We start from the raw sequence: 23754 nt of genomic DNA, 5'->3' as shown, positions 1-23754 counted from the left end.
ACAATTGGGGGAGTTGAGGTTAGTATTGTAGCGGACTCTGGTTCTGCGTACACAATTGTGAACAATTAATAATTAATTAATTGTGGGTTTCTAAAGCGCTAGAATCGACTCCCGAAGGAGTAATCTCTGCGCTGTAGACCGCTGGGGAACCCGTCCTGGCTTTCCCTGTGAGATGGTCCCTACTGGGTATCTCCAAGGTGAAACCAGGCATCCCCGGCGTATGTGGGGGGCCGTTGTGGAGATGAGGCAAGCTAATGCCCAGAGTTGCAGAGTGTGATCCCTGGTTAGAGTAGGCACCGAGGCTAGAATTATCGAGTCCGCTGACCCTGGTCCTCGACCCTGCCGCGTCGGGAATAGAACCCTGGTCCCGGGCCGTCCTCTGCTTCCGGGTCTGCCGCCTCTAACCAGTGAGCCACACCACTCCACAATGATGTCTGGAAGGAGAAATGTGTTCCTCATCTAGGAAAACAGCTAGATAAAGCAGACATCTCAATAAAAACATTTACGGGGGATCCCATTGAGGTATGTGGATTTGGAAAACTACATTTTGCGCTCAAGGGAAGAGAGTCGGTTTGCAAACTATACGTATCTGCTGTGGGCCCATCAGTGTTAGGATGGATGGATCAAGGGAATCTGGGAATCATACTTGACCCCAGTAAGTCTGATCCTGTCTTGGTTGTGCATGACGACGATGATTACAGCAAGAGCCTGTTAAATAAATTTCCAAGTGTCTTCAGTGGTGAAATTGGCGCCCTAAAGGGGTACAAGTACAAAATTCTGGTCAAAATCAATGCCATCCCAACGGTGCATAAAGTACGTAACTTACCATTTTCAGTGAAAGAGGAAGTGAAAGCCCAACTTGACAAGCTTCTCCAGGACGGCATTATAGAACACGTTGAAGCATCTGAATGGGTTGCACCATTGGTCATGGCTAAACAGCCTAACGGAAGCTTGAGACTGTGCATTGACCTACGCGATCTTAATCGAAAACATCGTGATTGAGCAATTTCCACTACCAAAAATCAACGAAATGTTAGCTAAAACCAAGGGCGTGAAATGGTTTTCAACTACAGACTTGAAATCCGCGTATCACCAGGTCCCTCTGCATCATGAGAGCAAGAGACTTACAACGTTCGTAACCCCATTCGGGTGTTACCAGTTTAATAGAGTGCCGTTTGGTTTGGCTTCCGCTGCCGTGATGTTTCAGAGGTTAATGCAAAACATTTTTGCGGGTATCTCCGATTTATTGATGTTCCAGGACGACATCCTCATCATGGGAAAGACGAGGCAGGAGCACGACATGAAAGTAAACCAAGTACTAGGCATTCTTGAAGCCAAGGGTTTGACAGCAGAACATAAGAAATGTAAGTTTGCTTGCAGTAAAGTTAACTACCTGGGGCAGGAAATTACAGGAGAAGGGATCTGTCTGAAGAAAGAACTATTGGAGGCCATCAATGAAGCCCCAGTGCCAAAGAACAAAGATAAACTACGATCCTTCCTAGGATTGGTAGAATTTTATGCAAGATTCATAAAAAACTTCTCACAAAACTTATTCCCTAAGACAATTGCTAAAGTTGAAAAACAAATTTGTATTGGATGAGTGTTGGACCGGCCCCACGAAGGGCTCGCTCCCTCCCCGCATGACAGGGCCCAGACATCGGCTCTCCGGGTGCTACCCGCAGAAGCAACCCGCAACCCGTCCCCCTCCGGGACGCCGGCTCCCGGATATCTCTGTGCCACGGGCCCAGGCCCCCGTCAACCCCATTGCCCGGCCCAGCCGACATCTTGGACACTGCACCACGCGGCCGCGTGGCCTCGGCTCGACCCCCAACCCTGGGCCTGGCCGGGCCCAGACATCCCGGCACCACCATCCATCCAGGAGGTGAACGGACCACTTGGCAGGTTAATGGGAGAAAGAAGTGTCGATGGCTCTCCCCTGCCAGGTGCCGATCGCCCCCAGCCTCCCCGGGTGCTGGCTCCACCCCCCTGCTGGGTGTCTGGACTCCCTCATCCCGGACCTCCCAGTGCGAGGGTCCGGACATCAAAGGGCGCCAGACCTATAACTGAGGCAGCCCCAGAGCAGGAAGGCAGTTGTATCCTAGAGTCGAGAGACACCGAGAAGAACTCATCCTTGACGGACTGCTGGCGCTGCCGCAGCCCTGCCTTGTGAACTATCGTCCTGCCTGCTGGCGCTGCCGCGGCCCTGCCTTGTGAACTATCGTCCTGCCTGCTGGCGCTGCCGCGGCCCTGCCTTGTGAACTATTGTCCTGCCTGCTGGCGCTGCCGCGGCCTTCTGCACCGTTCATCCTCGTGGGACCTGCTGGCGCTGCCGCGGCCCGTTGTAACCGTCATCCTCGCTGGGACCTGCTGGCGCTGCCGCGGCCCGTTGCCACCTACGACCTCTTCGGGACCTGCTGGCGCAGCCGCGGTCTGACCCGTCCGAACGCCGAGCTCGAGGATTGTGAGCTACCACCGTTTCACCTCAGTACCTGTAGGTACCAAGACTGTCCCGCTACCCCCTTCCCCTAATAGAGACTAGAATTGAGAGGATCATCGTGTCCTGATCTCCTTGTATCGTACCACCTTACTCAAAGAATTGCCTATAAAAGGTGTTAAGCTGACCTTCGTGTGGTGTCCATCTGTGGGGGGGAAGTTACTGGTCTGTACGATCGCTGGAGACGGCCCTCACCGGAGGCCTCTCCCCTTGTGCTCGGCCGACCCTCCAGGTCCCCGTCTAACATTGGTGGCAGCGGCGGGATCCGAACCAACGCGTACCGTACAGAGAGTAACTCACCCTACGACTAATCCACAATGACGACCAGAGAGAGCGGATCTGCAGAGAAATTCCAGATGGAAAAACTGGAAGAGTACAACCACCGAGAGCTAAAACAATTTTGCATAGAACTAGGCATTGCTACCACCGGTATGAGCACGAAAGAGGACTTCAAACACGCCCTAGAATCCTGGGCAGAGACAAATACCGCCGGACCCCGGGACCTCGAAGCCCCGGAAACAAACACCACCCTGACAGAAGAAAGGAGAACGGATCTCTCCCGGGAAGAGATCCGAGAACGAGAGAAAAATAGACTTCACGAGTTAGAGCTGGCACGGCTCAAATTAGACGGAGAATTGAAACTGGCAGAACAAAAGATGAACTTAGAACACTTACGGCTCCAAGAAGAGCGAGAGGAGAAGCAGAGACAGAGAACTCGAAGAAAAAAGACTGACATACGAACACGAGTGCAAGCTAGCGGAGATAGAGATGCACAAACAGAACAAAGACCTAGGGGTGCCCGAGCAACCGCGCCCCCCAGGTACTACCGAACAGAAGGTCCACATCCCCAAAGATGTGGTCCGGGAATATGTCCGGAACGACGACATACAGCAGTGGTTCAAGGCCTACGAGATCGCCATGACTGCCCACCGGATCGCTCGAAGTGACTGGGGAGCCGGTCTATGGGGGAGATTCGTCAATGAAGGCCGTGATGCCCTGCTGCAGCTTCCAGACCATCAAATGACGTCCTATGACCACATGAAGGCCGCCCTCCTCAGTCGATATGGGCTGACGTCCGAGATGTACCGCCAGAGGTTCCGCAACTGCACCCGCATTCCGGGTACAACCTGGATAGAATATGTGAACTATTTCAGCCGAGCTTTCGAGGGATGGATCAAGGGTAGCAACGTAACCACCTACGAACAGCTCTTCAACCTCATTGTGTGGGAGCACCTCTCCAACAACTGCTTCGTCGAGCTCAGGCAGCACCTCCTCGACAGTAAATTGACTGACCCACGGCAGCTCGCCGCCGAGGCTGACCTATGGGAGAGCACCCGAGTGGCCCGAAGTGGGCCCAATGAGCAGAACAGACCCAACCAAGGTCATCATCGTCCCCGAGGAGGAGGAGGAGGCCCGGGCCGGGGCAGAGACACCGTCCCGGCCGCTCCCGCGAACTACACCCCGCCCCGGCCGGCCGGGGCAACCCCCCGATGCGCCCGGGGTTCCGAGCCAACATTACGTGTCATCGATGCCAGCGAGTCGGCCACTATGCCAGTGACCCGACCTGCCCAAAGAACCAGACCCCCGGGCCCCGCCAGGTGGCTGCCGCCGCCCTAGGAGAAGAGCAAGTCTCCGAGGAGCGTGAAGATTACGAGCAGGAGCAGCCCGAGTGGGAACCTGCCGCCATGACCCTGGCCTGCCTAGGGGGGAGAGACCTGATCCCGCGGGCTCCCCTACCAGCCAACACCAGGAAGTACAGCCAGTGGGTGAACATAAATGGGCGTAAGGCCGAAGCCCTGCGTGACACAGGGGCCAGTGTGACGGCCGTCCGTTGTCACCCGGTGACCCCAGAACAAATCCTGCCAAATGTTCTTTGCCCCGTCCGATCGGCCGACAATTCGGAGAGCCTGTGTCGGATGGCCTGCGTCCCCTTCGAATGGGGAGGAGTGTCCGGGATGCTAAAAGTGACTGTCCGCGACGATGCCCCCGTGGACTGCCTCCTGGGGAACGATCTCGAGAGCTCCCCGTGGGCAGCCGTTGAAAGAAGAGAGCACCTGGGGATGTTAGGCCTCCCGGGCTGGGCGTGCGTAACAACCCGGTCCATGGCCGCCGACACCATCCCTAGATCTGAAGAACCCGCATGGCCAGCACCTCCTCCCCCGATCGCTCCGGAGGAAGACTCCATCCCTACCGACACCCCGGAACAGACCCAAGAAGAGCCCGCTCAGCCCCAAGACCTTCCGGACCTGGCTCAGTGGCGTCAGGAAGGGGGGCCCACCCAAGAACAATTCCGGCAAGAGCAAAAGACCTGTCCCTCCCTCGAGGGACTGCGACAGCAAGCGCTCGCCCAGAGCGCGGGAGACACCGCAGGGGCCCACTGGATCTATTGGGACAATGACCTGCTGTACAGCGAACAAAGAGTAGCGGAGCTGGGGACCAGTCGGGTGCTGGTGGTGCCCCTCCGCTTCAGAGACTTCCTTTTGAACCTGGCCCATGATGTCCCCCTGGCTGGACACTTGGGGCAAGACAAAACATACAACCGCCTGGTGACTCACTTTTACTGGCCTAGGATGAGAAATGACGTCTCCAACCACTGCCGGTCCTGCCCGACCTGCCAGGCCAGCGGGAAGAGCGGCCGCAAACTCAAGGCCCCCCTGCAACCATTCCCCGTGGTGACCACCCCGTTCGAAAGGGTGGGTATAGACATTGTGGGGCCCCTGGACCCCCGAACAGCACAAGGGCATCGCTTCATCCTGGTCCTGGTGGACCACGCCACCCGCTATCCTGAGGCGGTTCCCCTTCGAACTGTAACAGCACCAGTGGTAGGGCGAGCCTTAATGAGGATCTTCTCTCGCGTGGGCTTCCCCAGGGAGGTCGTCAGTGACAGGGGCACGAACTTTATTTCAAAATATATGAAATCCCTATGGCAACAGTGCGGAGTCACCTACCGATTCACAACCCCCTATCACCCGCAAGGAAACGGACTGGTCGAGCGGTTCAACCGCACTCTCAAGGGGATGATCATGGGGCTGGAAGAACCCCTACGCCGCCAGTGGGACGTGCTACTACCGTGCCTCCTCTTCGCCTACCGAGAAGTCCCCCAGAAGTCCCTCGGCTTCAGCCCCTTCGAACTCCTGTACGGACACCCTGTTCGCGGGCCTCTCAGCCTAGTTAAGGAGGAGTGGGAAATGGCCCCCCTGAAGACCCCTCCAGACGTCTACAAGTACCTCCTGACCCTCCGTAATCAGACCCGGCGATTCAGAGAGCTCGCCAAAGCCAATCTTGAGGCCAGTCAGGAGGACATGAAGAAGTGGTACGATCAACATGCCTCCTTCATCGAATTCGAGCCTGGCCAGCAGGTGTGGGTGATGTCCCCCATCGAACCCTGTGCCTTACAGGACAAGTGGACGGGGCCCTTCAAGGTGATCGAGCGTAAGAGCCCCGTCACCTACCTCATCGACATGGAATCCCCCCGGAACCCCCTCCGGGTCCTCCACGCCAACAGACTCAAACCCCACTTCGTGCGCTCGGAGCTCAGCCTGCTGATGGCCACAGACAGTGGAGCTGAAGAGGACTCCGAGCCCCTCCCTGACCTGCTGGGGACCGGGGAAAAAGATGGTTCAGTGGACGGGGTCCAACTCTCCGAGGCCCTGATCCCGGAGCAGCGCCAAGACTGTCGGGCCCTCCTGCTGCAATTTGCACGCCTATTCTCCCTCACACCCGGGGTCACCCCCTGGTGCCTGCACGACGTGGACACCGGCGACAGTCCCCCTATCCGACACCGGCCGTACCGAGTACCAGAGCGGGTACGCACCTGCATCCAAGAAGAAGTCTCCAAGATGCTCGCCCTCGGAGTCATCGAACCCTCGGACAGCCCCTGGGCCAGCCCGGTTGTACTGGTCCCCAAAGCTGCGGCCCCGGGCACCACACCCGAGCTCCGGTTCTGCGTCGACTATCGGGGTCTGAACGCTGTTACCCGAACCGACGCTCACCCCATCCCCCGAGCCGACGAGTTAGTTGACCGCATGGGGGCGGCCCGCTACCTAAGCATCTTCGACCGGACGGCGGGCTACTGGCAGATCGGCCTCACCCCCAGGGCACAAGAACGATCCGCTTTCTCCACCCCGGATGGACACTACCATTTCAGAGTGATGCCCTTCGGCATGAAAAACGCTCCAGCCACGTTTCAACAACTTGTGAACCAGGTATTGGCGGGCCTCGAGGAGTTCAGCGCCGCCTACCTGGACGACATTGCGGTGTATAGCCGCCACTGGTCAGACCACCTCCGCCACCTCCGAGGGGTCCTGCAGGCCCTCCAACAGGCCGGCCTCACAATCAAGGCCAGCAAGTGCCAAATAGGCCAGGGGTCCGTGACCTACCTCGGACACCAAGTGGGGAGCGGTCTGGTGGCCCCCCTCCAGCTCAAGATCGCTGCCATCCAGTCCTGGCGGCCCCCCGTAACTCAAACCGAGGTCCGAGCCTTCTTGGGGCTCACCGGATACTATCGGCGGTTCGTGAAGGACTATGGCAGCATTGTTCGGCCCCTCACGGAACTCACATCCAAGACCAACCCAAAAACCGTCAACTGGACTCCCGACTGTCAAGCGGCCTTCGAGAGGCTGAAAGCCGCCATGTGCACCGCTCCTGTGCTCCAGGCCCCCGACTACAGCCGTGAGTTCATCGTCCAGACGGATGCCTCAGACCATGGCATCGGGGCCGTCCTCTCCCAACTGAACCCCGAGGGAGTCGACCAACCAGTGGCCTTCCTCAGCAGACGCCTCCTGCCCCGAGAACAGCGCTGGAGCACCATTGAGCGAGAGGCCTTCGCAGTAGTATGGGCCCTCAAGAAGCTCCGGCCTTACCTCTTCGGAACCCACTTCCGGGTACAAACAGATCATCGGCCCCTGCAATGGCTAATGTAAATGCGGGGAGAGAACCCCAAACTATTGCGATGGTCCATCTCCCTGCAGGGGATGGACTTCACTGTGGAGCATCGCCCTGGCCCAGACCACGCCAACGCGGACGGCCTGTCCCACTTTTTCCGCCTCGACGAGGAGAGTCCCCAAGAGGATGGGTGACTCTCCCAGCCTTCAGCTGGGGGGGACGCATGTTGGACAGGCCCCACGAAGGGCTCGCTCCCTCCCCGCATGACAGGGCCCAGACATCGGCTCTCCGGGTGCTACCCGCAGAAGCAACCCGCAACCCGTCCCCCTCCGGGACGCCGGCTCCCGGATATCTCTGTGCCACGGGCCCAGGCCCCCGTCAACCCCATTGCCCGGCCCAGCCGACATCTTGGACACTGCACCACGCGGCCGCGTGGCCTCGGCTCGACCCCCAACCCTGGGCCTGGCCGGGCCCAGACATCCCGGCACCACCATCCATCCAGGAGGTGAACGGACCACTTGGCAGGTTAATGGGAGAAAGAAGTGTCGATGGCTCTCCCCCGCCAGGTGCCGATCGCCCCCAGCCTCCCCGGGTGCTGGCTCCACCCCCCTGCTGGGTGTCTGGACTCCCTCATCCCGGACCTCCCGACCTCCCAGTGCGAGGGTCCGGACATCAAAGGGCGCCAGACCTATAACTGAGGCAGCCCCAGAGCAGGAAGGCAGTTGTATCCTGGAGTCGAGAGACACCGAGAAGAACTCATCCTTGACGGACTGCTGGCGCTGCCGCAGCCCTGCCTTGTGAACTATCGTCCTGCCTGCTGGCGCTGCCGCGGCCCTGCCTTGTGAACTATCGTCCTGCCTGCTGGCGCTGCCGCGGCCCTGCCTTGTGAACTATTGTCCTGCCTGCTGGCGCTGCCGCGGCCTTCTGCACCGTTCATCCTCGTGGGACCTGCTGGCGCTGCCGCGGCCCGTTGTAACCGTCATCCTCGCTGGGACCTGCTGGCGCTGCCGCGGCCCGTTGCCACCTACGACCTCTTCGGGACCTGCTGGCGCAGCCGCGGTCTGACCCGTCCGAACGCCGAGCTCGAGGATTGTGAGCTACCACCGTTTCACCTCAGTACCTGTAGGTACCAAGACTGTCCCGCTACCCCCTTCCCCTAATAGAGACTAGAATTGAGAGGATCATCGTGTCCTGATCTCCTTGTATCGTACCACCTTACTCAAAGAATTGCCTATAAAAGGTGTTAAGCTGACCTTCGTGTGGTGTCCATCTGTGGGGGGGAAGTTACTTGTCTGTACGATCGCTGGAGACGGCCCTCACCGGAGGCCTCTCCCCTTGTGCTCGGCCGACCCTCCAGGTCCCCGTCTAACAATGAGGATTGTCAGGACGCTTTCAATTCCACAGTACCATTGCTGCAAGGTTTTGACCCCCTACTTGAAAACATCATTACAACTGATGCAAGTTGCAAGGGACTGGGGGCTGTCCTTACCCAAAGAGACGCCAGAGGTAATGAGTGTACTATAGCCTTTGCATCACGCTCCTTGACGGCGAGTGAAGAAAGATTCTCAGTCATTGAGCGTCAAGCACTGGCGTGCGTCTGGGGCCTTGAACACTTCAGACAGTTTGTCTGGGGTAACAAGGTACTCTACGCAGCGACCATAAGCCGCTTACAAAAGTCTTTACCACCATGGGATTGTACGCAGCATCGCCTAGGCTTGCACGGCTATCTGTGCGATTGTTTGATTACAATTATGTTGCAGAGTATGTCCCAGGGGTAAAGAATGTAGTCGCGGACTTCTTAAGCCACATGCATACTAACCTACCTGAACTTGAGAAACATGATGAGGGAGATGAACTGTGTATTGCAAGTGTACACGGGGAACTACAGGGCATCTCTTTAGATGAATGGATCTCAGAGCAAGACAATGATTCAACACTATGTGAAGTAATTGATATGGTAACAAAAGGGGTGGAAATGTAAGAAAACATTGTCTGAAAGTTTAAGACACTTTTGGGAAGTAAAACATGAGCTCTCTCATGAAAACAGATTGCTATTAAAGGGGGGGTAGGGGGGAGTTGTCCCACCAAATACGCTAAGAAGGAAAATACTCGAGATTTGCCATGAAGGGCATCTGGGCACTGCAAAGAATAAGAATAGAGTCAAAACAAGCATTAGAAATGCAATAGGTCTCGCATTAGAAAAGTTGGAGTTATTGGTCTTGTAAATGACATTTTATTTATTTGTTGGTTTTTAAAATTGCTAAATTGATGGCTTTGTCATTTACAATGCCAATAGTTATAACTTTCGCGAATGTGACACCTATAGCATTTGGAATGCAACATGTTTTGTATTTACATGACTTAGATGGCAGCTCTGGTCGTTAGGCCACATCTCTAGAGAGCAGGAGAGTGCAGCAGGGGAGAGAAGCACAGCAATGCAATAGGTCTCGCATTAGGAAAGTTTGAGCTATTGGTATTGTAAAGGACACATTTTTTATTTATGTGCTTGTTTTGAAAATAGCGAAATTAATAGCTTTGTTATTTACAATGCCAATAGTTTTATCTTTCGCAAATGTGACACCTATTGTAACACAATATGTGTTGTGAGGGTGAGTGAGGGTGAGGGGTTGAGGGTGAGTGAGGGTGAGGGGTTGAGGGTGAGTGAGGGTGAGTGGTTGAGGGTGAGTGAGGGTGAGGGGTTGAGGTTGAGTGAGGGTGAGGGGTTGAGGGTGAGTGAGGGTGAGGGGTTGAGGGTGAGTGAGGGTGAGGGGTTGAGGGTGAGTGAGGGTGAGGGGTTGAGGGTGAGTGAGGGTGAGGGTGAGTGAGGGTGAGGGTGAGGGGTTGAGGGTGGGTGAGGGTGAGTGAGGGTGAGTGAGGGTGAGGGGTTGAGGGTGAGTGAGGGTGAGTGAGGGTGAGGGTGAGTGAGGGTGAGGGTGAGTGAGGGTGAGGGTGAGTGAGGGTGAGTGAGGGTGAGTGAGGGTGAGGGTTTGAGGGTGAGTGAGGGTGAGGGGTTGAGGGTGAGGGGTTGAGGGTGAGGGGTTGAGGGTGAGTGAGGGTGAGGGTGAGTGAGGGTGAGGGTGAGGGGTTGAGGGTGAGTGAGGGTGAGGGGTTGAGGGTGAGTGAGGGTGAGGGGTTGAGGGTGAGGGGTTGAGGGTGAGTGGGGGTGAGGGTGAGTGGGGGTGAGTGAGGGTGAGTGAGGGTGAGTGAGGGTGAGTGAGGGTGAGTGAGGGTGAGGGGTTGAGGGGTTGAGGGTGAGTGAGGGTGAGGGGTTGAGGGGTTGAGGGTGAGTGAGGGTGAGTGAGGGTGAGGGTGAATGAGGGTGAGGGTGAGTGAGGGTGAGGGTGAGTGTGAGGGTGAGGGGTTGAGGGTGAGTGGGGTTGAGGGTGAGTGAGGGTGAGTGAGGGTGAATGAGGGTGAATGAGGGTGAATGAGGGTGAATGAGGGTGAATGAGGGTGAATGAGGGTGAATGAGGGTGAGTGAGGGTGAGTGAGGGTGAGTGAGGGTGAGTGAGGGTGAGTGAGGGTGAGTGAGGGTGAGTGAGGGTGAGTGAGGGTGAGTGAGGGTGAGTGAGGGTGAGGGTGAGTGAGGGTGAGGGTGAGTGAGGGTGAGTGAGGGTGAGGGGTTGAGGGTGAGGGTGAGGGGTTGAGGGTGTGTGAGGGGTTGAGGGTGGGTGAGGGTGAGGGGTTGAGGGTGGGTGAGGGTGAGGGGTTGAGGGTGGGTGAGGGGTTGAGGGTGAGTGAGGGTGAGGGGTTGAGGGTGAGTGAGGGTGAGGGGTTGAGGGTGAGTGAGTGAGTGTGAGGGTGAGGGGTTGAGGGTGAGGGGTTGAGGGTGAGTGAGGGGTGAGGGTGAGTGAGGGGGTGAGGGGTTGAGGGTGAGGGGTTGAGGGTGAGGGGTTGAGATGGGTTCATATAAGGTTCCAAAGGCGAGGCCTATTGGCTATGCCAGTGCTTGTTTTATTATTACAGTTTTCTGTTTTATTTTTAGCAGTATTTGAATCACGAGTTAATTTCCCTGTAACTGTCTGACACGAACCTCGAACAATTATATGAGCTATGTGCATGTTGTACTATTTTGGAAATCTTGAAAAACTCAAATAACAGATTCAAACAAAAAAATCACTACATCGTTACGTGCTTCATGTGCAGATTTTGAACCCCACATCCTACTGCCTTGAGTCTATTGCGCGCGCTGTTCCAAGCTGTGCACGTCAGCCTCCTGAGACATTTGTGTACCAATGCGTGCCGTCATGGTTGTGTGACGTTTTCTCCGTGCATGCTGGGAATGTCACACACGCTCAGTATAATGTGCTTGAGTAGAGTGCGCTAAATATAGACAACCTTTCACTGCTCACACAGTTTATTATTGCAACAGAAGCTTATATGCAGGAACGCATTGAGGCAACTTTCAAGACTTAACTAGCTTTGAGGTGTGTTTGACTTGTTAAAGTATGGCTTCAAATAAGTTATTTAATCATTAACCCAGTCCATTTCTCCAGATTCCTGGTAAACCACAGGTCAAATGGCAACTGTGATTTAGAGCATATGAGAACTGTATTATCGCAAATGATGGAAAAGATATCTCACCTGAAAGAAAAACAAGAAAGGAAACAAGACGGAGGGCATTGCTGTGGGGAGGGGGGGGGAGGAGAAATGCACACGGCGGGCAGGGGAGGGGGCGGAGCGGGGAGAGCGGCATGAGGGTGTGAAGCAGCCGGGGCCTTTGAAGTGAAGCTAAGCTTCACTTCAAAGGTGTGGGAGGAGTGCGGCTGAGGGAACAGACGGCGATTTGGTGATGTGCACGCGCATTTTAGGTCAATGCGCTTGCGCATTGACCTAAAAGCCACGGGCACAGCACCAAATCGCCACAGTTAGGTAAACTTTGTTTAAAGCCCTATAGTCTCGCTTTTCTCAATGCGCATGCGCATTGATAGGTCACGAGACCTAAACAGTTACTAGTGGCCCGGAGTCAGCCTAACAGTTGAGAGAGTAGTCAGGGGCTGCACCTTATGTCTTAATCCTGACAAATTCCAAGTGACATTTAGACCACCATTGCAACCCATTCCCTACCCGTCCATGCTATGGGTGAGAGTTGGGGTGGACATTATGGGGCCCATAATGGAAAAAGGGGAACAGGTGTATATAATTGTCCTGATCGACCATTTCTCCAAATGGCCCGAGATTAAGTTTGTCACTCAACCAGGTTCATTGAGTGTTGTTAGGTTTCTTGATGAGGTCTGTACCCGTGAGGGACTGCCCAAACACATAATCAGTGATAATGGGCCTCAATTCACGCATGACACTTTCAAGAGCTACACCCATAGAAAACAAATCAGTCACATCACCACCTCAGTCTACCATCCCGCAGGAAATGGTGCCATAGAACGGTTCAACAGAGTCATCAAGGGCATCATCCAACTAGCCAACAGTAGCAATCGGGAATGAAAACAGGAAATACTTAAATCCATGTGGGCGTACCGCATTGCACTATATGTCACAATTTACCACAGCCCCTTTGAACTGATGCGAGGAAGAACTCTCTTGTCCAAGGACAATGTGGGTTGGGTCAAAGCAGCCAAAAGAGTCAAATGGTCATCAGAGCAAGTTAAGGAGCAGTTGAAGGTAGCACAAGCCAATTGCTAGGAAAAGTTTGATCAGAAACATGGGTGCAAACCAGTCAAGCTTGAAATCGGGGACACCGTCAAGGTTAAGAGAAGCGGTCACTTTAGCAAGGGCAAGGACAGATTCTCACAGCCCCTATCTGTACACAAGGCGTACTGCAATTCAGCCCTGCTTAGTGATGGCAAGGTGTGGCATTTCTCTGCCCTTTCACTGTGCAAACACACCCCTGTTGACTTTGACACCGATGCCCAACGCAACACCGCTGCCTTTGGCAGTACATTCACTGGGTTGTCGAACGAGGAAACGGACTGCGAACCTCACCTCCATAACACGGCTGGGCACACCACACCATTGCAAACCAATGCCATTCACAGAGGACCTTATCCCACAAGTACTGGTAGAGCTGGCAGAATATTACCTCCCACTCCCACACTTGACACTGCCCCTACCCATGGCAACAGTAGGGCAGGTAGAAGGTTACTACCACCCATAAAACTTTCAGATTGTGAGTAGCTCATTTTGAAACATTTTATGCCTAGTTCACTTTTGTTAATGCTGAATTGTAGAATAAACTTCACTTCTACCAAGTACGACTACAGGTGTATTCTTAACAGGGGGGTTTCGAACTCTAAAAAAATAACACGAAAATGTACACAATGAAAGGCCAAAAGCCTGTTTACAACTAGGGATTCCCTCATGAAAACCCATGCTTCAATCTCGCGGGTGTGCTTTCGGAAATGAAGAGCGGTGTAGGTATCTGTACATTTAGAAGTGTAGTCTACCTGAGGGTGTCGCAGCATGTAGTTTACAGCATCCTCAAAATATTCCAAATGGAATTCTTTCATTTGCTTTGGGAGGTCCTCATAGCCGTAGTACGCTAAGGCCAATGTGGCAAAGCCACGACTGGCTAGAAGACTCGCTCTGTACTCAGGAAGGCCCCCACCAGTGCCATAAATGTCAATAATACCAGGGAAGGGACCGGGCCCTGTAAGAACAAAGAAAGATTTGAGAAAGTCTGATCTTTAGAAACTCCATGTTAGCAGTTAGTCACTACGGATTTGTTATTTAACGTTTTTCAGCCATAAGCCTTACCCGTCACTCACCTGGAGGCTGGAAAAGGGTGGCTCTGACCTTGCCCTCGCGGACGGGGACCCTCTGCACCCCCTCTCCCAGGAAGCTTCGCTCGTTGGTGACCTGGGCAAGGAGCTGACCAGGGGGGTCGTGACCCTCGTACACTTCAAAGTCCACAAAGAAGGGGGTCAGGACGTCTCTCTTCAACAGGCGCCGGTGTGGGGTCTCTGGAAGCAGCGACCACACCAGCCCCATGGGCTCCACCCCCGTGTAGCTGCCCCCCAAGGCTGGGGAGCTAGTCAGGTCCAGCTCCCCGCTGCTGTCCGCCCTATACTGGGCGGAGGATCGGAAAGGCACCCCCGTCTCATCAGTGAGAGAAGCCCTGAGTGTGACCTCCTGCAGCGGCGAGAGGCCACTCACTGAGACCCGCACAGGGTCATCAAACAGGCACTTGGCGGAGGGGGCGATCAGCACGCTCACTGTAGACATGGTAGCTCTGCTGAGGGCGGCACGGACCCCCACCACCCTGCTGAACAACAGCGCAGAGGCTCGCCCGAAGACACACAGCATATTGTCCCCTTTCAAGCAGGAGTGGCATTTCTTAGTGTTGTGAAATGTGACCAGTCTGTGAGTAGCGTCTGCGAGGGCAGGCGGGGTCAACGCTCTGAGAGCTCCTGATGGAGGGTGATTTAGAGCCTGTCAATGGAGACGCTAATCACATCCTCCATGGTAGCAAACATCAACATAAAAGAGAGACTACACCGAGCTCCGTCCATTTGGAACTAGGACCCCCTCTGGAACTGTCGAGTGCACCTAATTCGAACGTCAAGTTGTATATCACAGAACAAGCATTGGCTTAGCAAGGCGTTTGGGACCTTATGCGTCTTTAGCCATGCAGCACAGTACTCTGTGTGCTACAACATCTACTGTTACTTCACGTGCCACTGGTGAACTGCCACACACAGCCAAGAATGGGCGCCCGTGCTATTTAATGAACATATGATAAAGTCTCTTGAAAGTTAAACAAAATGTCTATTTCTAACAAAGAAGCATTGACACTAATACGCACACTATAGCATTGTATTAAGAAGTACTTATTAAAGTGTTCTTTTTGTACAGCTGGTAGTCTGAACTTATTTTTTTTTTTTTTTTTATTAGAAATTTTTATTGGTATACAAAAGAAGGTCGTACAAAAATATATATATACAGATATAGGTACACAGACGACGGTCATATATATCTATTGTTCTCCCTCCACTGGAGAAGAAAAGAGAAGAGAGGGGGGGGGGGGGGGTGCGCACGTAGTTGTCTTTGATTGTCCTTTATTGGGTCGTCCTCAGGAGCTCATCAAGCGGGTCCCACATGTGCAGCTTGGCTTTGTGTTCTTTCGAGAATGTGCCTGTGATGTTGTCAGCTCCCCTCAGGAAGGTAATCCAGTTGATCCATGTTTTAAAGCTTGCTTTGGCTGTGTTTTTCCAGTTCGTTAGGATCATTTTGAGGGCTGCTGTGAGAAGTAGGTCTAGGAGTTCTCTTTCTTCTTTACTTTTTAGGTTCGCTGTTAGGTGCTCAGTCGCCAGGCTGACGAAGCTGATCTCCAGATCTGTTTTGAGCATATCGTTCAGGAAAGTGTTGATTTGTGCCCAGAACTTCCTGACTTTCACGCAGGTGAAGATAAGGTGTTCGAGGGTCCCTTCCTCTTTCAGACAGTTCCAGCATTTGTCTGAGTCTGCTATGCCGACCTTGTGGAGTTTGGATGGCGTCCAGTATGCGTTGTGGAGCAGCCAGTATTTTGTTTGCGCTAGTTGTGGGGTGATTTTGTTTGTTGTCGCTGAACTCCACATTATCGCTCGCTCCTTTTCATTTAATTGCCTGCCCAGGCGCATCTCCCATGTGTTGGTTGCTTTTTTGTTCTGCGCCATCTTGGATGGGCTGAGTAGTTTATAGATTTTTGCCGTTTGATGACCTGCTGAGTCGATGAGCTGCAGATACTTGATGATCCCCGGCTCTCCTCCGCATAGGTTAGCCTTTGTTATTGCTGTCTTAATTTTTAGGAAGTTGTAGAACTCTTGGTTCGGGAGGTCATGTAGCTGCTGCACGTTCTGGAACGTCAGCGGTTTTTTCTTTGTTTCCAGTTGACTGGGCGTGCTGATACCTTCTCCAATCAACGTATCATTGTGCAGTGTCGCCCCTTGGTAGGTCACTTTAGTGTTGAACCAGATGGATTCCCAAGCAGTGCCCTTCAGTTTCTGCGCCATGTGCCTGTCCACTTTCAGCAGGGCATCTCTGGTGTGTTTTAGTATGGCGCTCGTTTTCAGTGGGTGCCGGTTCGCTGTTAGGAGTGCTATTGGCTTGAGTCCTCCTAGGATGTCTTGTTCGACCTCCAGCCATACTGGCCTGTACGTTTGTGTGGCATCTACCCAGGCGATACCCTGTCTCGCCAGACAAGCCGTCTGGTATGTCTTGAAGTTCGCCAGGTTAAGGCCTCCGAGGTCTCTTGACAGTCTTAGTTTTTGTAGGCTTATCCTTGGCTTCTTGTTTTTCCACAGGAAGATGTTTATCAGCTGGTCCAATTTTTTGTGAAATGTCTCTGTCATTGGGAGTGGTAGCATTGATAGCGTGTAGTTTATTACCGGTGTTATCATCATTTTGATCGTTTCAATGCGTCCCCACCAGCTGATGAACTTTGGTGACCATAACTCCAGTCTCTCCTTTATCTTCTTCAGCGTGAGGTCCTCGTTGTGTTGCAGGGTTGACGTGAGATCTCTCCCAAAGTGGAGCCCTAGGTATTTCAGAGGTTTCGTTTGCCATGCTAGGCCGGAATCGCCTAGGACTTCTCTTGTGGTATGGACATTCATCGGCTTACACTCCGATTTCTCCTTATTGAGTTTGTAGCCTGAGGCTTCTGCGTATTCACCTATTGTGGCCATCAGAGCTTTTATCGACGTGGAGGGGTTCGCTGTTGTGATTAGGATGTCGTCGGCGTATGCTGCTAGTTTGACGGTCTTTCTCTTGAGCTTTACGCCTGTTATCTCGGTGTTGTCCCTGATTCTGGCTAGCAGGGGCTCTAGTGCGAGCAGGAATAGTCCGGGGGAGAGGGGGCATCCTTGTCTGGTTCCTCTGCCCAGCGTGAGCGTTTCGGATGCGCTCCCGTTTACCACTATTTTCGCCTTCGGTTTGTTGTAGAGGGCCATGACCATCGCCGTGTACTTCCTGCCTAGGCCAAACGCTCCCAGACAGTTACCCAGGAAGGGCCACGAGACTCTGTCAAACGCCTTCTCCGCATCCAGCGCTATCATGACTGCCTGCTCGTTGCTGCTTGCTGTGTGGTTGATCAGGTGGCACAGTAACCTTGTGTTGTCCTGCGACAGTCTGTTCTTTATATATCCCACTTGTGAGGGGTGGATGATGTTCGGCAGGATCCTGTTTAGTCTGTTGGCTAAGACTTTTGCGTAGATCTTGCAGTCGACGTTTATTAGCGATATTGGTCTGTAGTTCTGGGGATATTGTGGGTTTTTCCCCTCCTTGGGAATTATGGTGATGTTGGCCTCGCACATGGACTCTGTCATCCTCCCTTTCTGGATGCATGTGGAGTATGTTTGTGCCATCAGTGTCTTGATGTGTTCGCTGAAGGTTTTATAGAATGTCGCCGAGTAACCATCTGGTCCTGGCGCCTTGTTCCGTTTCAGTTGGCTTATGGCAATTCCAATCTCTTCCTCCGAGATATCAGCTTCGAGCGATTCCCTTTCCGCCTCGTCCAGCTTCGGCAGATTGGTTTTACTGAGTAGGTCACGTCCTGCATCTTTGCTCAAGTTTTGATCCTCGGTGTACAGTTCTTGGTAAAATTGTCTGAAAACCTCTAGTATTCCTTTGTTCGTTGTTTGGGATTTGTTCGTGCGGTCCGTTATCGCTGCTATCGTGTGTTGCCTTTGTTTTGCCTTCAAGTAGGACGCCAGCTGTTTCCCTGCTTTGTTTGCTGCACATAGGTTGACCGACTTGAACTTCGTCAACCAGGAGCCCGCTCTTTCGCTTAGGATCTTGTTCAGCTCGTACTTCTTTTTTGTGAGCAAAGTGAGCGTGTTTTTGTCCGTTATGTTAGCACAGTGACCTCTCTCCAGTGCTGTTATTTCCTCCTCGAGCTCACGGAGTTTTTTGTTCCGCCCTCTGTTCATCCTGGCCTTGATGTTTATCAAATTCCCCCTTATTGTCGCTTTGAGGGCATCCCATACAGTGTCTTTCCCTACCTCGCCATTGTCGTTGTGTTCGAGGTACTCTTTGATTGTGGCTTCAATTTCTTTGACGTTCTCTCTGTTCTGGAGGATGTCATCGTTCAGTCTCCACCTCCTCGTTGGGTTCTCATTGTGTTTCCCACTTAGAGTGAGTGTTATGTGAGCGTGGTCTGAGACGGTGATTGCGGCTATCTCCGTGTCTTCTATGAGGTGCGTGTGTGTGTTGGACATCAGTATGTAGTCGATCCTGCTGTAGGAGTTATGTGGGTGTGAGTAGAAGGTATATTCTCGCGCTGTCGGGTGTTGGAGCCTCCACGGGTCTGCCAGTTGATGTTTGGTGCATAAGTCTTTCAGGGTGTTGTTGTTGTTGTTGGAGTTGTGACTCGGTCTGTTTGGGTGTCTGTCTGTTGCCTGGTCCATCGTCTTGTTCATATCCCCGGCTATGATCAGGAGGTCCTCTTGGGGGAGATCTGATAGCTTGCTGTCCACTCCCAGCCAGAATTGCTTGTCTTCCGAGTTCGGACCATAGATATTGACCATGTGGATTGTGTCGCCTCCTCTCTGGACGCTTGCTATGAGCATGCGGCCATCATCATCAGTGTCTACTGCTAGTGTTGTCATGTTGGCCTTCTTGCTCAGGATAGTTATTACTCCTCTTTTTTTCCCTTTTGCCGGTGAGCAGAGTACCTCCCCTATCCATCTGGCTTTGAGTAGATTCGCCTCCTCTTTGGAGAGCTTGGTCTCTTGGAGCATGTACACATCTCCCTTTAGTTTGGACAAGTAGTCTAGGATTTTCCTACGTTTGACTGGGTGGTTCAGTCCTTTAACATTCATGGACACTACCTTCAAGTCAGTGGACAGGCCCGCTCTAGTTGGATTTGTCATGGTGGTTTGGCTTCGTCGCTTGTGCTTTGCGTTCTGCGGCCCCCCCCGGGGTGCTGGATGGGAAAAAAGAAATAGGAAAAGTATAGGGTGCCTGTGGAGAAAGGCAAGATTCTAGGTCCTTTGTTCATGACGCGACCGGCGGCTCTGCCATGTACTATCATATCCGCCGACTTCACTCCCCCCCCTGGCCCGACCCCCTCCCTCCCTCCCCCCTCCCCCCCGTCAGTAGTAAACCGGGTGTGCGACAGCAAGGGTCCTCACACTCCCCCCCCCCCAAGTTCTTCCTGAGTCTTTTAGTCCTTAGCATGTTAGCCAAACAAAAAAAAGAAAACCCCCGCCCCTCATGGTCAATTTCAAAAGAAAAGGATATGGTCAGCGGATTGCCCGCCCGTTCTTCCCCTGACCGCCGTGGCCTTGCTGAGGTAGGTATGGTTGTTCTTGCTGTTTGGTGGCTTACGGCATGTTCTGTATCCCGGTGGCTGTGGCCAAACTCGTTCTGCGGCCCTCTGAGGTAGTATGTTGATATCGTATGAGGTAGATTCTCTTTTTTTTTTTTGAGGTAAGTTGTTGTTACTGTCAGAGTCTCCTTGCATGGTTGCGCATGCTTGGTACTCCAGGCTATTGTTCGTAGCAGTCAAGAGTCTCGGTGGTTGCTGTTGCTCCTGTGTATGGTTGTCTGCGATACACGTGTTCCTTCAAACGCACTCCTTCTTATTCACCTCCTTCGTGTGTTTCGTCAGAGGATGCCCTTCTCTTTGCCCCTGGGCTCGGCAGCTCCATCTCCTCTGGTTCCGGGTCTCGTAGGTATCGGTGCAGGTCGTTGGGGTCGTCGAAGATTCTGCTTCCGTGTCTGTCTGTCACTCTCATCCTGGACGGGCCTGCAAATGTAAAAGCAATGTTCTTTTTTCGCAAATGTTCCCTTTGGGCTAGGAAGCCTTTCCTCACCTCGACTGTTAGTTTGGAGAAGTCCTGGGTGATGGTTACTTTGCTCCCGTTTATCATCATCGGGCGGCCCTTCCTGGCTACCGCAAATATCGCCTCTGTTTGGTTTTCTCTTAGGGGTTTGCATATAATGGGCCTAGGGGCATTGCTGTTCATCTGCTTCCTGGCCGGTATGCGGTAAGCTTTGGTAATCTCCAGCGGTTTGTCGAAGCTGAGTCCCGTTATTTTAGGTATTAAGGCCTCCAGCATCAGGGCGCATGCCCCCGGTGTGTCTTCTTCCTCCTCGGGAACTCCCAGGAGTCTTATGTTCCCCTTGCGGCTCCTGTCCTCCTGCTCCGCCATGGCCTTTTGTAGCGCCGTTGTTCTCTTTATCACAAGGCCCATGTCCTTATGCGTTATGTTTGCGCTGTCCTCCAGCATGCCTACTCTCTTCTCTACCTCGTCTATTCTGCCATTGGCTCTGCTTTGCTCAGCTCTGATTGCTATTAGCTCCATTTGGATGCTGTCTACTGTCTTTTTCGTGGCTTTCGCCAGCTCGTTCCCTTCGGTTATTTTCTTTAGGAGCGTGTCCAGCGTGATTGTGCCTTCCCCATGGTTGTTTCGCTCCTTTCCCGGGGACGGTGGGATTTCATTCTTGCTCTTCTTCGGGTCATTTGTGCCTTGTTTCCCATCTCTGCCTGCCATGGCCTCGGTCCCTCTTTTGACCTGGTTGATCTTGGGCTTCCCTTCTGCTGGTGGGCGTCCTCTTGCGGCTTTGTCTCCCCCTTTACCCTCTTTGAGCCTCAGGGTGTTTATCAACGTTGTGGTGTCGTCTCTAAACCTGGGTGGCCACTTGACCACTCTGGTTTTCGTTCTATACTCCGCCAGCCTCCTGCACCGTGCTCTCTGGTCCTTTTGCCTTTGTTCCGGTGGTCGTTTGTTGTGGTTTGTATGGTCACGTTGTTATCAGCGCCCCTGCTTGCCTGGCGCTGCTTGAGTTGCGCTTGAGTGATTGCCCCCCTTTAAATGCCGGCCTTAGTTCTGAGTAGCGCTCATCTGTTTGCGCTGTTTGTTGGGTTGTAGTGCGCTGTTCGGGTGCTTTGGCAGGATGGCCACCTTGTGCTTCCTCCCCCTCACCAAGATGGCCGCCTTGTTGTTGGCTTCACTACTGCCTTGGCTCCGCTTTGTAAATGTCAGCCTTAGTTCTGAGTTGCGGGTTGAGGGAAGACTGCCAGTGCGTTAACTGCGCTGATCTGTCTGCGCTGTTCACTATGGGCTGTGCTTGACTGATTGCCCCCTTTTTTTAAAAATTGAGATCTGAGTCGTGGGCTGTAGGGATCTCGTTTGCTGCGTTGATCTTTTTTTTTACACTGGGGGTGTACCGCTGTGTGGTGCTTTGGCAAGGTGGCCGCCCTGTGCTTCTTTCTCCCCACCAAGATGGCTGCCTGGCGCTGCTTGGGCTGTACTTGAGTGATTGCCCTTTTTCAGCCTTAGTTCTGAGCTGCGGGTTATAGGAAGTAACAAGGCTGCCGGCGCGCTTGTTTGCGCTGATCTGCTGTGCTGTTCCGCTATGCCGGGGCTTGCTTACTTGCTTGGTAGAGCGATGCTTCGGCAAGATGGCCGCCCTATGCTTCCTCCCCTCACAAAGATGGCCGCCTTGTTGTTGGTTCCCCTGCTGACGTGACGCTGCTTGGCCTTGGCCTTAGTTCCGAGTCTCGGGTTGTGAAAGATATGGCCAGCGCGCTCGCCGGTCTGTTTCGTGCTGTTCGCTGTGGGCTGTGCTTGAGAGAGCGCCTTTTTTTTGAAGTTTTACACTTCCGAGTTTTGGCTCGCGAGTTGGGAGAGGGCAGCCGGTGCGTTCTCTGCAACGATGTCTTCGCGTGTTTCCTGCGCTGGTATCTTTTGCGCTATTGCTGTTCTTTACCTTGTATTTGCGCTGTTCGTTGGGCTGAACATACACTGCGGGGCGTACCACTGTAGGGTGCTTTGGCAAGATGGCCGCCCCTGTGCTTCTTCCCCCCTCACCAAGATGGCCGCCTTGTTGTTGGCTTCCCCTGCCGGCCAGACGCTGCTTGGGCTGTGCTTAAGTGACTGTCCCCTTTTTTAAAATTTCCAGCCTTAGTTCTGGGTTGCGGGTTGTAAGCAGTAAGGGGGCGACTAGCGCGCTTGTTGCGCTGTTCTGCTCGCGCTGTCTCGCTATGCCGGGGCTTGTCTGCTTACTTGGTTGTCCCTCCCGGCGGTTGCTTCTGCTGCACCGATCGCTCGCCTTGACTGCCTCTCTCTTCTACTGGGGCGGTAGGATCGGGGCAGTCGTGTGTTGTGTCTCCGGGCTGGCTTGCTCGTCATCAGTGTGGCTTGTTATCTTCCCCGGGTCTGCTTGGTCACGCCGCCATCTTGGGGTCGCTCCTCTTTTCCCCCTGGCAGCTCGTCTTCTCCTCCGTCATCGCCTCGTTCCTGCACTTTTTCTTCCACTGAGCCTCGCACGGGGTGCCTGATCGGTTCCTACACACCTCCCTAGCTTTGGGGCCCGTTTCTCTCGCGTTGAACTATGATGCGCGCCGCTCGTTGGACTTGGGGGTCGGGAGCTCCGGACTTAGGTCTCTAGCCTCCTTGCCATCCAAGCCACGCCCCGGTAGTCTGAACTTATATATCTGGAAGTGCTTTTATGCGCTCTAATGAAGAAAAAAGAGTTTTACTGAAATAAGATCTAACAGAGGCGCGTTAAATCATGACATATTAAATACTCAAAACCCTTAAGCATTAGAAACGAAACAAATATATTGATTAAGATCTACTTAGAGTGGACGTTCTTTATTTTATTATTTTTATTTTAAGTGAATTTTATTGAGAAGTAGTTTTATATACACGGTACAGTATACAGCAGTAGAGTATAGGTCTCCCGAGGGGAAAAAGAAAAACTTGACAACATTACATTATATGCCGGTTTGGTTGCAGGAGGTGATGGAAATCTATCTCGAACAACGCGAGAGACCACACCGAATTCCCACTGCCTTCATTTTGGCCCTGGCCAAAATTACACTTAAAAGTAACTACTTTAAATTTGAAAACGAGTTTTATATCCAGACCAAGGGCACAGCCATGGGTTGTCCCTATGCTCCAGAGATGGCGGTGCTATACATGTCGCAATACGAGGAAAAATTCATTCACAACAATAACCCTTATAGCTCTAACATCAAACAATGGCTAAGATACATTGATGATGTCTGGCTCCTGTGGCAGGGGAGCCAGTCAGAACTCATGGCCTTCCATGAATGGTTGAATCTGAGACATCCAGATATCAAATTTTCCATTGACCATAGCAACCAGAGGATGACATTCCTCGATGTAGCCGTGGGCACAGAAGGAGGGAAGTTCACAACTACTCTGTTTAAGAAAGAAACAGACAAGAACACAATCCTGCACTATAAGAGTGCTCACCCTCAGGGTTTGAAACAGAACCTTCCTTATGGCCAGCTACTTAGGATCAGACGGAATTGTTCAGATCTTAATGAGTTCAACACTCATGCTGATACTTTCTGTGAAGAACTAGCCAAAAGGGGCTATCCTAAAAAACTCCTTAAACATTCTAAAAAAAGAGCACGTTTTACCCCAAGAGAAGAATTGCTCAAAATAAAAAAGAAAAAGGAGCTGGAC

At 53.0% G+C, this 23754-nt stretch overlaps 1 protein-coding gene across 1 annotated transcript in view; it reads right to left on the bottom strand.

Annotated features, from left to right (window-relative positions):
* The window catches only part of LOC144781043 (acyl-coenzyme A thioesterase 1-like), an 87530-nt gene extending 72825 nt beyond the window's left edge, over positions 1-14705 (bottom strand). Inside the window, exons 1-2 of the mRNA XM_078659661.1 lie at positions 14101-14705; positions 13780-13982 (exon numbers count right to left, since the gene is read on the bottom strand). Coding sequence (XP_078515787.1) covers positions 13780-13982; positions 14101-14638 — 741 coding nt within the window. The 5' untranslated portion in view covers positions 14639-14705. The remainder of the gene's footprint in view (positions 1-13779; positions 13983-14100) is intronic.
* Positions 14706-23754: the final 9049 nt, after the last annotated feature.

This window comes from Lissotriton helveticus, chromosome 9, assembly GCF_964261635.1.
Source record: "Lissotriton helveticus chromosome 9, aLisHel1.1, whole genome shotgun sequence".
Classification (NCBI taxonomy): domain Eukaryota; kingdom Metazoa; phylum Chordata; class Amphibia; order Caudata; family Salamandridae; genus Lissotriton; species Lissotriton helveticus.
Note: the sequence above shows the minus strand (reverse complement) of the source record. Positions and strands in the feature narration are given on the sequence as shown.